Below are 13,201 nucleotides of genomic sequence, written 5' to 3' on the forward strand. Positions count from 1 at the left end.
CAAAGCGTCTGGCTACAGCCTATTAATGACGCCATATGGCGGGCTGCCCAGTGCTAAAATGCATCCTGTGCGAACAGAGGCCACAGTGTACACAGTGTATTTTGTTTGGGTCCGCTGCACCCTGCTTGTGCATTTGTATTGAGGCCTATTTAGACAGGTAAGCATCTTTGCCTGTTTTTTTGGCGTTTTTTCACCTACCAATCAGCAAGAATTCTGTCTCTCACAGACCTGTTAGTTTTTCTTTACGAAGCCCTCCTACTCTGCACTCATTACCTGTATTAATTGCACTTGTTTGAACTCATTACCTGTATAAAAGACTCCTGTCCACAACCTCAATCACACTCCAACCTCTCCACCATTGCCAAGACCAAAGAGCTGCCTAAGGACACTAGGGACAAAATTGTAGGCCTGCACAAGGCTGGGATGGGCTACAGGACAACAGGCAAGCGGCTTAATGAGAAGGCAACAACTGTTGGCACAATTATTAGAAAATGGAAGAAAGATAAGATGACTGTCAATCTTCCTCAGTCTGGGGCTTCATGCAAGATCTTGCCTCGTGGGGTAAGGATGATTCTGAGAAAGGTCAGGAATCAGCCCAGAACTACATGGGAGAACCTGGTCAATAACCTGAAGAGAGCTAGGACCACAGTCTCAAACAATACCGTTAGTAACACACTACGCCATCATGGATTAAAATCCTGCAGTTCACGTAAGGTCCCTCTGCTCACACCAGCACATATCCAGGCCCATTTGAAGTTTGCCAATAACCATATGGATGATACTGAGGAGGTACAGAAGAATGTCATGTGCTCAGTTGAGATTAAAATAGTAATAGTATCAACTCCACTGGCGATATTTGGAGGAAGGATGAGGATGACTACAACCTCAAGAACACCATCCCAACCGTGAAGCATGGTGGGGGAAACATCATACTTTGTGGGTGCTTTTCTGCAAAGACGACTGCACTGTATTGAAGGGAGGATGGATGGGGTATTGTATAGCAATATTTTGGCCAACAACCTCCTTCCCCCAGTAAGAGCATTGAAGATGGGTCGTGGCTGGGCCTTCCAGCTTGACAATGACTCAAAACACACAACGAGTGCAACTAAGGAGTGGCTCTGTAAGAAGCAGAAGCCTAGCCAGTCTCCAGACCTGAACCCAATAGAAAATCTTTGAAGGGAGCTGAAACTCAATGTTGCTCAGCAACATCCCCAAAACCTGAAAGATCTGGAGAAGATCTGCATGGAGGAGTGGGCCACAATCCCTGCTGCTGTGTGTGCAAATTTGGTCCAGAACTACAGGAAATGTCTGACCTCTGTAATTGCAAACAAAGGTTTCTGTACCAAACATTAAGTTCTGTTTTTCTATTGTATCAAACACTTATTCCGTGCAATAAAATGGAAATTATGTAAAACTCATGCAATGTCATTTTCTGGCTTTTATTTTACGAATCTGTCTCTCACAGTTGACTTGTGCCTACGATAAAAATTACAGACCTCCACATTCTTTGTAGGGGGAAAACTTGCAAAAAAAAATATATATATATACATATAAATATATTTTATACACACACACACCTACACACACACACGATATATGGATTAAAAACAGATCCATTAAAATGAAGGGGGGGGGGGCTTTGTCTCTCTGGATTGTATTTAATCTCAAAATGACAAAATCTTGGAAATGGAGATTTTTTTTCTCCATCTATCAATGTTCTAAAAAAAAATTGTAATAAAGTGAAGGATGACTACCACTTTTGTAGCAGAATTTTGAAGTTTGCATTCAGCACCAGATCAAAGTGATTTCTACAATACTAAAGGGATAAAAATAGAAAGACAATTACCAAGAGATTTCTTGGAGAATGAATTCAGGATTGTTTACTCACCATGAACCATTTTCCTTTGTAATAGCTTCAACATATCCATCCCATCTCTCACCACCAGACAAAATAAAACAAAACAAAGTAAAAGGAACCTTACTGATACAAAAAGGATATTTTCATTCAATGCACTCACCTGGGTGCCACAGATAAACCTAACAGAGCTTAACCCAGCGCCATAACTATGCAGGGCCTCATGTCCTGCACGAATGACCTCAGGGTGACTGGAGAAACCAAGGTAGTTATTGGCACAAAAGTTTAAGATGCCTAAAAAAAAAAGTTTAGAATTAGAACAATTAAATGTATACATAAAATAAAAATAACTCAAACCTCCCACTTGTGTCCTCATAGCTTGCAAAAAAAGAAGGCTAAGGAGGAATCTTAACCCCTTCATGACCCAGCCTATTTTGACCTTAAAGACCTTGCCGTTTTTTGCAATTCTGACCAGTGTCCCTTTATGAGGTAATAACTCACGAACGCTTCAACGGATCCTAGCGGTTCTGAGATTGTTTTTTCGTGACATATTGGGCTTCATGTTAGTGGTAAATTTAGGTCAATAAATTCTGCGTTTATTTGTGATAAAAACGGAAATTTGTCGAAAATTTTGAAAATTTCGCAATTTTCACATTTTAAATTTTTATTCTGTTAAACCAGAGAGATATGTGACACAAAATAGTTAATAAATAACATTTCCCACATGTTTACTTTACATCAGCACAGTTTTGGAAACAAAAATTTTTTTTGTTAGGAAGTTATAAGGGTTAAAATTTGACCAGCGATTTCTCATTTTTACAACGAAATTTACAAAACCATTTTTTTTAGGGACCACCTCAAATTTGAAGTCAGTTTGAGGGGTCTATATGGCTGAAAATACCCAAAAGTGACACCATTCTAAAAACTGCACCCCTCAAGGTACTCAAAACCACATTCAAGAAGTTTATTAACCCTTCAGGTGCTTCACAGCAGCAGAAGCAACATGGAAGGAAAAAATGAACATTTAACTTTTTAGTCACAAAAATTATCTTTTAACAACAATTTTTTTATTTTCCCAATGGTAAAAGGAGAAACTGAACAACGAAAGTTGTTGTCCAATTTGTCCTGAGTACGCTGATACCTCATATGTGGGGGTAAACCACTGTTTGGGCACACAGCAGGGCTTGGAAGGGAAGGAGCGCCATTTGACTTTTTGAATCAAAAATTGGCTCCACTCTTTAGCGGACACCATGTCACGTTTGGAGAGCCCCCGTGTGCCTAAAAATTGGAGCTCCCCCACAAGTGACCCCATTTTGGAAACAAGACGCCCCAAGGAACTTATCTAGATGCATAGTGAGCACTTTGAACCCCCAGGTGCTTCACAAATTGATCCGTAAAAATGAAAAAGTACTTTTTTTTCACAAAAAAATTCTTTTAGCCTCAATAGTTTCATTTTCACATGGGCAACAGGATAAAATGGATCCTAAAATGTGTTGGGCAATTTCTCCTGAGTACACCAATACCTCACATGTGGGGGTAAACCACTGTTTGGGCACATGGTAAGGCTCGGAAGGGAAGGAGCGCCATTTGACTTTTTGAATGAAAAATTATTTCCATCGTTAGCGGACACCATGTCGCGTTTGGATAGCTCCTGTGTGCCTAAACATTGGCGCTCCCCCACAAGTGACCCCATTTTGGAAACTAGACCCCCCAAGGAACTTATTTAGATGCCTAGTGAGCACTTTAAACCCTCAGGTGCTTCACAAATTGATCTGTAAAAATGAAAAAGTACTTTTTTTTCACAAAAAAATTATTTTCGCCTCAATTTTTTCATTTTCACATGGGCAGTAGGATAAAATGGATCATAAGATTTGTTGGGCAATTTCTCCCGAGTACGCCGATACCTCATATGTGGGGGTAAACCACTGTTTGGGCACTCGGCAGGGCTCGGAAGGGAAGGCGCGCAATTTGACTTTTTGAATGGAAAATTAGCTCCAATTGTTAGCGGGCACCATGTCGCGTTTGGAGAGCCCCTATGTGCCAAAACATTGGAGCTCCCCCACAAGTGACCCCATTTTGGAAACTAGACCCCCCAAGGAACTTATCTAAATGCATATTGAGCACTTTAAACCCCCAGATGCTTCACAGAAGTTTATAACGCAGAGCCATGAAAATAAAAAATAATTTTTCTTTCCTCAAAAATGATTTTTTAGCCTGGAATTTCCTATTTTGCCAAGGATAATAGGAGAAATTGGACCCCAAATATTGTTGTCCAGTTTGTCCTGAGTAGGCTGATACCCCATATGTGGGGGTAAACCACTGTTTGGGCGCACGGCAGGACTCGGAAGGGATGGCACGCCATTTGGCTTTTTAAATGGAAAATTAGCTCCAATCATTAGCGGACACCATGTCACGTTTGGAGAGCCCCTGTGTGCCTAAACATTGGAGATCCCCCAGAAATGACCCCATTTTGGAAACTAGACCCCCAAAGGAACTAATCTAGATGTGTGGTGAGGACTTTGAACCCCCAAGTGCTTCACAGAAGTTTATAACGCAGAGCCATGAAAATAAAAAAAAAAAATTATTTTCTCAAAAATGATCTTTTAGCCTGCAATTTTTTATTTTCCCAAGGGTAACAGGAGAAATTTGACCCCAAAAGTTGTTGTCCAGTTTCTCCTGAGTACGCTGATACCCCATATATGGGGGTAAATCAGTGTTTGGGCACATGCCGGGGCTCGGAAGTGAAGTAGTGACGTTTTGAAATGCAGACTTTGATGGAATGCTCTGTGGGCGTCACGTTGCGTTTGCAGAGCCCCTGATGTGGCTTAACAGTAGAAACCCCCCACAAGTGACCCCATTTTGGAAACTAGACCCCGAAAGGAACTTATCTAGATGTGTGGTGAGCACTTTGAACCCCCAAGTGCTTCATAGAAGTTTATAATGCAGAGCCGTGAAAATAATAAATACGTTTTCTTTCCTCAAAAATAATTATTTAGCCCAGATTTTTTTATTTTCCCAAGGGTTACAGGAGAAATTGGACCCCAAAAGTTGTTGTCCAGTTTCTCCTGAGTACGCTGATACCCCATGTGTGGGGGTAAACCACTGTTTGGGCACACGTCGGGGCTCAGAAGGGAAGTAGTGACTTTTGAAATGCAGACTTTGATGGAATGGTCTGCGGGCGTCACATTGCGTTTGCAGAGCCCCTGGTGTGCCTAAACAGTAGAAACCCCCCACAAGTGACCCCATTTTAGAAACTAGACCCCCCAAGGAACTTATCTAGATATGTGGTGAGCACTTTGAACCCCCAAGTGCTTCACAGACGTTTACAACGCAGAGCCGTGAAAATAAAAAATCATTTTTCTTTCCTCAAAAATTTTGTTTTAGCAAGCATTTTTTTAGATTCACAAGGGTAACAGGAGAAATTGGACCCCAGTAATTGTTGCGCAGTTTATCCTGAGTATGCTGGTACCCCATATGTGGGGGTAAACCACTGTTTGGGCACACGTCAGGGCTCGGAAGTGAGGGAGCACCATTTGACTTTTTGAATACGAGATTGGCTGGAATCAATGGTGGCGCCATGTTGCGTTTGGAGACCCCTGATGTGCCTAAACAGTGGTAACCCCTCAATTCTACCTCCAACACTAACCCCCCCACACCCCTAACCCTAATCCCAACTGTAGCCATAACCCTAATCACAACCCTAATCACAACCCTAATTCCAACCCTAACCCTAAGGCTATGTGCCCACGTTGCGGATTCGTGTGAGATATTTCCGCACCATTTTTGAAAAATCCGCGGGTAATAGGCACTGCGTTTTACCTGCGGGTTTTCTGCGGATTTCCAGTGTTTTTTGTGCGGATTTCACCTGCGGATTCCTATTGAGGAACAGGTGTAAAACGCTGCGGAATCCGCACAAAGAATTGACATGCTGCGGAAAATACAAAGCAGCGTTTCCGCGCTGTATTTTCCGCACCATGGACACAGCGGATTTGGTTTTTCATATGTTTACATGGTACTGTACACCTGATGGAACACTGCTGCGAATCTGCAGCGGCCAATCCGCAGCCAAATCCGCACCGTGTGCACATGGCCTAATTCTAAAGGTATGTGCACATGCTGCGGAAAAGCAGCAGTTTCCCATGAGCTTACAGTTCAATGTAAACCTACGGGAAACAAAAATCGCGGCATACATGCTGCGGAAAAACTGCACGGAAACGCAGCAGTTTACATTCCGCAGCATGTCACTTCTTTGTGCGGATTCCGCAGCGGTTTTACAACTGCTCCAATAGAAAATCGCAATTGTAAAACCGCAGTGAAATGTGCAGAAAAAACGCGGTAAATCCGCCATAAATCCGCAGCGGTTTAGCACTGCGGATTTATCAAATCCGCAGCGGAAAAATCCGCAGAGGACCAGAATACGTGTGCACATGCCGAAACCCTAACCCTAGCCCTAACCCTAACCCTAGCCCTAACCCTACCCCTAACCCTACCCCTACCCCTATTCTAACATTAGTGGAAAAAAAAAATTTCTTTATTTTTTTATTGTCCCTACCTATGGGGGTGACAAAGGGGGGGGGGTCATTTATTATTTTTTTTATTTTGATCACTGAGATATAATCTATCTCAGTGATCAAAATGCACTTTGGAACGAATCTGCCGGCCGGCAGATTCGGCGGGCGCACTGCGCATGCGCCCGCCATTTTGGAAGATGGCGGCGCCCAGGGAGAAGACGGACGGGACCCCGGCAGGATTGGTAAGTATGATGGGGTGGGGGGGACCGCGGGGGGGGGGGGGGATCGGAGCACGGGGGGGGGAAATCGGAGCACGGCAGGCGTGGAACGGAGCACGGGGGGGCTGGAACGGAGCACGGGGGGGGGGGGTGGAACGGAGCACGGGGGGTGGAACGGAGTGCAGGGGGGGTGATTGGAGCACGGGGGGGTGATTGGAGCACGGGGGGAGCGGACAAGAGCACGGGGGGGAGCGGAGCACAGGACGGAGGGGAGCCGGAGCAGTGTACCGGCCAGATCGGGGGGCTGGGGGGGGGCGATCGGTGGGGTGGGGTGGGGTGGGGGCACACTAGTATTTCCAGCCATGGCCGATGATATTGCAGCATCGGCCATGGCTGGATTGTAATATTTCACCCGTTATAATGGGTGAAATATTACAAATCGCTCTGATTGGCAGTTTCACTTTCAACAGCCAATCAGAGCGATCGTAGCCACGAGGGGGTGAAGCCACCCCCCCTGGGCTAAACTACCACTCCCCCTGTCCCTGCAGATCGGGTGAAATGGGAGTTAACCCTTTCACCCGGCCTGCAGGGACGCGATCTTTCCATGACGCCACATAGGCGTCATGGGTCGGATAGGCACCGACTTTCATGACGCCTACGTGGCGTCATGGGTCAGGAAGGGGTTAATATCTGAAGGGATGTAACAGTGTAGAGGGATCATCATTATTCTCATTTGCACATGGCAACACGAGAAGCAATGGAATGAAACTGAAAAGGGAGAAGATACAGATTAGATATAAGAAAAAACTTTTTGACAGTGAGGGTGATCAGTAAGTGGAACAGGCGGCCACGAGAGGTGGTGAGTTCTCCTTCAATGGAAGTCTTCAGACAGAGGCTGGACAGTCATCTGTCTGAGATGGTTTAGCGAGTCGTGCATTGAGCAGGAGGTTGGACACGATGATCCTGGAGGTTCTTTTCAACTCTAGAATTCTATGATTCTATCATCCCCACCCCGATTATATGTGAGATAGTCCCACCCCGCAATCATTTAGTAGACAGCATTAAATAAAGAGTTGTGTCGACTGAGAGAAGAGGGAGTCCAAGTGCTTCCAGCCCTGCTGTACCCAGCACCCCTCTGGGCAGAAATCTAGCAATTACCGTAATTTCACAGTGGGTATACAGTGCACCCACGCTCTATGATGACCCCCACAGTAGTCCTCTTGCTGTATAATGGCCCCCACAGTAGTCCTCTTGCTGTACAATGGCCCCACACAGTAGTCCTCTTGCTGTACAATGGCCCCCACAGTAGTCCTCTTGCTGTACAATGGCCCCCACAGTAGTCCTCTTGCTGTACAATGGCCCCCACAGTAGTCCTCTTGCTGTACAATGGCCCCCACAGTAGTCCTCTTGCTGTACAATGGCCCCCACAGTAGTCCTCTTGCTGTACAATGGCCCCCACAGTAGTCCTCTTGCAGTATAATGGACATCTGATTAGCCCTCCTGCAATGTATGATGGATCCCATAAGTACTATTAAAATAAAAATCTCATATACTAACCTAACCCCGGATCCTGGTGAATCCACCTGCAAGCAACGAAAAAGCAGGAGCAGACCAATCTGGTGATGTCAGTGCACCAGGGCAAGCGCAGGACATCAGAGTCCCGGTGAGATTACATCGTTCCATCTTGGGTCCATCCCAACAGTGAAAATTTTGGAGCTTAAATAACATTTTGATTAAAAAAAAATATATATATGTAAATTTGCATTGTATTGTTTCACAAAAAAAAAAAAAAGTTTTGTAAATATCCTTAAAAGAACAATAGCTTCTAAACTTTGGAGCATTCTAGCATCTAAACAAAAGGATGTTTGAAAACCGATGTCAACGTCAATGGGTTTTTTGAGGCATGACTATATCGTTTAAGGGCATAAAATATTAAAGGTTTTAAAATTGTTATTTTAGTTACATAGAACTATATATTTTTTTCCCAACCTATCAAGTTCAGACTTTCTCCACCAGTTATGCCTTTTCTACTGCTAGATTATTGATAACCCAAAGTGCCATTTGTTTTGAGAAAAGCCTTCAGTCCTTTTTAAAATGCCGATATAGGTTCTGCTGTCACTACCTCTTGCAGTCAGGCATACTACAGTCTGGCTGCTCTAACTGTAAAGAACCCGTTCCTAGTTAGCTGCTGGAATCGGCCTTCTTCCATACTTGAAAATTTCTCATGGTTCTTACACAAAGCAGGATGACTACGTTGCATGAGAGAACTAGTCCACTTGTGATAATCTCCTGTCAATAAAACACTGATTGTAATGAAGCAACAGCGCAGTAAGTGACACATCGCTGGAATCGGGGGGGGGGGGGCTCTGCTTCTACATCATGATGCTCATAGATTACACAACAAGAACCTGCTGACAAATTCCCTTGAAGAGGCTCCCGATTCATAAGGATCTGTGACCTTTTGTCCCAATCATGTCCCTGTCCCACCCCAGCAAAATTGTTGAAACTGGTGTGAAAAAGTTGGTAAAAAGTTTGCACAGCGCTACATGGCACAAAAACTTTGACACAGGCGAGTCCTCAGAGCACGCAGTGCGCACGATGTGAGGATTCACAAGTCTGCAGTCACATAGACTGACTGCAGACTTGTCGTTTTAGACCGGACAACACTGTAAATAATGTTGGTTGTTAAATCAATAGGAAAATATGAGACGATTGCAGTGGGCTTTTTGCCACATTTTTGTTGCATTTTTTTGAAGTCTAATGGTTGTTTTAGGTCTGTTTTTTTGTTCCCGTCTTTGGCTGGTTTCACACTTGCGTTTCAAAACGCATGCGTTTAAAAAAAAAAAAAACGCATGGTGAAAAAACGCATGTAAATGCTGCGTTTTTTTGACGCATGCGTTTTTGCATGTGGTGAAAAAACGCGGCGTTTTGACGCGTTTACATGCGTTTTTTCATGCGTTTGCGTTTTTTAAACGCATGCTGAGAAATGTGTGACAGCTGCCAATCATCAAAATAAAGTAAAAAACCCACTATAAAACAGAAATAGTTAGGGTTAGGGGTAGGGTTAGGGGTCATAACCCTAACGGGATCCTAACCGTAACCCTAACCCTAAAGGGATCCTAACCCTAACCCTAAAGGGATTAGGGTTAGGGGTAGGGATAGGGATAGGGTTAGGATCCCTTTAGGGTTAGGGTTAGGATCCCGTTAGGGTTAGGATCCCTTTATCACCTTTATGGTGGGGGGTGGCATATCAGTGTGTTTTCTGTTTTTTTTAATAAAAAACGCATGCGTTTTTAATGCAAACAAACGCATGTGCTTAAAAACGCATGCGTTTACATAGACATCAATAGGTTTTTTGCGGCAAAAAAAAAAAGCCGCAAAAATTACTACATGTTGCATTTCTGCAACACAACGCATGCAGAGAAAAAACGCATGCAGAGAAAAAACGCATGCGTTGCAAAAACGCATCAAAACGCATGCAAAAAAAGCATGCATTTTTAATGTTAAATATAGGGGAAAAAACGCATGCGCTTTTTTGCGTTTTTCACCGCAAAAACACACAAAAAAAAAAAACGCAAATGTGAAACCAGCCTTATAGGGCTCATATAAATTAACATGGGCACAGGCCTTATGCTATGGTCGAACAGAATGAGGGCGATTCATCAAAGTGTTTTCCACAGAAAACTGGAGTAAGAAAACTTGGAAAAAAAGTCACACCAATTTTTGTTGCGCAAAAATTCAGAAAATTTTTGCATTTTCATGCCCATCAAAATGGATGGAGCTGGACGGGGCATAGCTACACCCGCTAGACAAATATGCTGGCGATTTGTATACTAGAAATGAGTCCTTGCAGATGTTCTGTCCCACGAGACAACTTCAGCCAACGATAAGGTGTTGTGGTCACAGGGGAACGGAAGGATGGCGCAGGAGGCCGGGAATCACATACGCTACTCCTCCCTAAGTAAGTCTGCAGCCGGATCCACACAGTTTTGCGCAGGTGGACAATGCTGACTTTACTGCGGATCCTTGCGGACATACTCCAGAATGCGTGAGCAGAACATTTGGACTGGGTAAACGTCCCTATAGTGCGTATTCACACAAGGCAGGTTTTTTTCAAACATTTCTTCCACTGAAATGTCTGCTAAGTACATCTGAATGAGGTTTCTGAGACAGGTGTATCTCTGAAAAGCTTATACTTATGTATTGGGTAGCTGTAGAAATCTCTGCTGCAAATCGTATCAGTGTGCACAAGTTCTAACAGCAATGCATATTTCACTTGTAAGAAAAGTATAAAAATTGTAAGTTCACCACATACAAGTCTGCAGAGATTCCGCTTCCATAAAGTGCTGTAAAACCTCCCCCAGATGACAGCAGAGAGGTGAACTGGTGAGAAAAATGGCTTCTGGTATCTAAGTTTCCATTGCAAAACACAAGTTTTACCAGCTGAGTGCGAGTTCACATGTGGGAAAATGTTTTCCAGGTTTTTGGACTCATTGAGACATCCGTGCAAATCGGTCCAAGCACGGACCGGCCGCGGCTCTCCTGACCGAATCATGACACCTTTGTGTATTTCTATGAGGCTGCCACACTCTGGTCAGTCTGTGCATTGTGATAAGACCAGTCTGAATGAGCCCTTAGGAAGTTACAGGAGACTATACCCCAAGGCTGCATTTCCCCTGTGCGGCTGCAGAATTTCCATTGTTTCCCTGTATAATCACTTTATCTTGCAAGGAAACAGCAGTTTCACCTGTAAAACTGAAGGACAATGTTGATCATTTGTTCAGTTCACAAGAGAAACTGGAAATATCACAGCGGCACAGGACTGTTGCAGTTTTCAGCTGCAGTGTGAACAAAGCCTAGGGGCTCACAGTCATCTGCATTTAATACATAGTTTCCATGCTAATCCCGAAAAGCAGGACGAGTGTCATGGGAGTACAATGTGATTTTTCTCACCTAGCATCTGTATGACATCTATATCAGGGGTGTCAAACTGCATTCCTCGAGGGCTGCAAACAGGTCATGTTTTCAGGATTTCCTTGTACTGCACAGGTGATAATTTAATCACCAACTCATTATTTGTGTAGGTGATTAAATTATCACCTGTGCAGTACAAGGAAATCCTGAAAACATGACCTGTTTGCAGCCCTCGAGGAATGCAGTTTGACACCCCTGATCTATATCACTTGCTTATGCAATGCGTTTTTTTTTTCTCTGCAACTATTATTCTACAATCATTTACAGTGTTCTATGCTACAGAATGGTAATGTATTCATAAAAATCGGACATTTTTTTCTCGCACCCGTTGACCTTTATATACGTGCCCTTTTTCTCTGCGATCATCAGTGCCATTGCCCAGATTATGTTTTTCTGCGTTGTGTGTTTAGCACAGCAGAACATCAATATTTGGCTATGACAATTCCACTATTAATATTCACATGACCATAACCCCATTTTTCAGCCGTGCGTTCACATTGTGCTCGTTCTGCAGCCAGGATCACAACAGAGCAGCGATAAGTCACTAGTGCAGACGTGTATTGTACAAGTAACCTCACACGTCGTACGCAGAGACAGGGTCACATTTTGTGCTGGTGGCTTTTGAGGACACACCGTGCCCGGGGATTGTATAGTCAGACATGCTGTGTGTTTTGGGATACCTGTGTTCTTGCCATCTACTGTGATGTGCGCTCCTTGCATTGAGGTGATGATCCTCTCGCTCTTCCATGTCCCAGCTTCCTTTATGGTCTCAATCTCCTTCTTCAAAATCCCTCTAAAGTGGGCAACAGTGGACTGTGCACGTCCTGGCCCGAGGGGCAACCTGGAAAGCCATGTAGTCCACATCACTGCAGCTCCTCAGTACAGACAGTCACATCATGTGGACAGGAGGTGTGTACCGCTGCAGCCAATCAACAGCCAGACCATCTAGTGTGCCTCCCATTACTGCTCTCCTCTGACAGCGCCTCCTGCTTAACCCCATACTGTCCAGTGCAGCCCACGTCATGCAGGAATGGAGACAAATGCTCTGAATTCGGGCTCATACTCACTTGCGAGAAACTCGGATGAGTCTTGCACAGCAATACGCTGTCCTGGATCTGATTTTCATCAGTATTTGGTCAAAGGGGCCAATTTTTGCCGTGAGTGATTGCAAAGAAAAAAAAATAGCAAAGTTTCTCCTACCTACAGTTTTAAAAATGGATAGCACCCATGTGCTGTTCGTGATTTTCACGGACCCGTAGGCTTGTATGGGTAAGTTTCAGCCTTGACTCTGATAACTCTGTGATATTTTTGAAGACTGACGGTCTGCAAATAAAACAGGGACGTGTAAACCACACCATAGACTATAATGGGTATGTGGTCTATCCATCCAAAACACAGGGAGAGCTCGTACATGACTCAGACGTCTGACTGAGACACTTTTGTGGCATAGAAAAAAAATCACTGACAGCAAAAACAGACACTGTCCAAACCCTGGTGAGAATCTGATCCAGCACACTGATAAGGGCATCTGAATGAGACCGTAGGCAAACAGGATCATGAAACTCCTGGTCCAGCATGCAGTCCGCTGCTCCTCTGTGCCCAGCATCCTCGGCACCGCAGGCACCGACCAGGCCCCGCTGTGT

The 13,201-nt window shown here is 44.2% G+C and overlaps 1 protein-coding gene across 1 annotated transcript in view; it reads right to left on the reverse strand.

The window, feature by feature from the left end:
* GCAT (glycine C-acetyltransferase) overlaps window positions 1–12,465 on the reverse strand; it is a 34,955-nt gene extending 22,490 nt beyond the window's left edge. The window contains exons 1-2 of the mRNA XM_069736981.1: window positions 12,239–12,465; window positions 2,019–2,149 (exon numbers count right to left, since the gene is read on the reverse strand). Of these exons, the coding sequence (XP_069593082.1) occupies window positions 2,019–2,149; window positions 12,239–12,422 (315 nt within the window). The 5' untranslated portion in view covers window positions 12,423–12,465. The remainder of the gene's footprint in view (window positions 1–2,018; window positions 2,150–12,238) is intronic.
* Window positions 12,466–13,201: the final 736 nt, after the last annotated feature.

The sequence above is a fragment of the Ranitomeya imitator genome, chromosome 8 (genome assembly GCF_032444005.1).
Source record: "Ranitomeya imitator isolate aRanImi1 chromosome 8, aRanImi1.pri, whole genome shotgun sequence".
Lineage (NCBI taxonomy): Eukaryota > Metazoa > Chordata > Amphibia > Anura > Dendrobatidae > Ranitomeya > Ranitomeya imitator.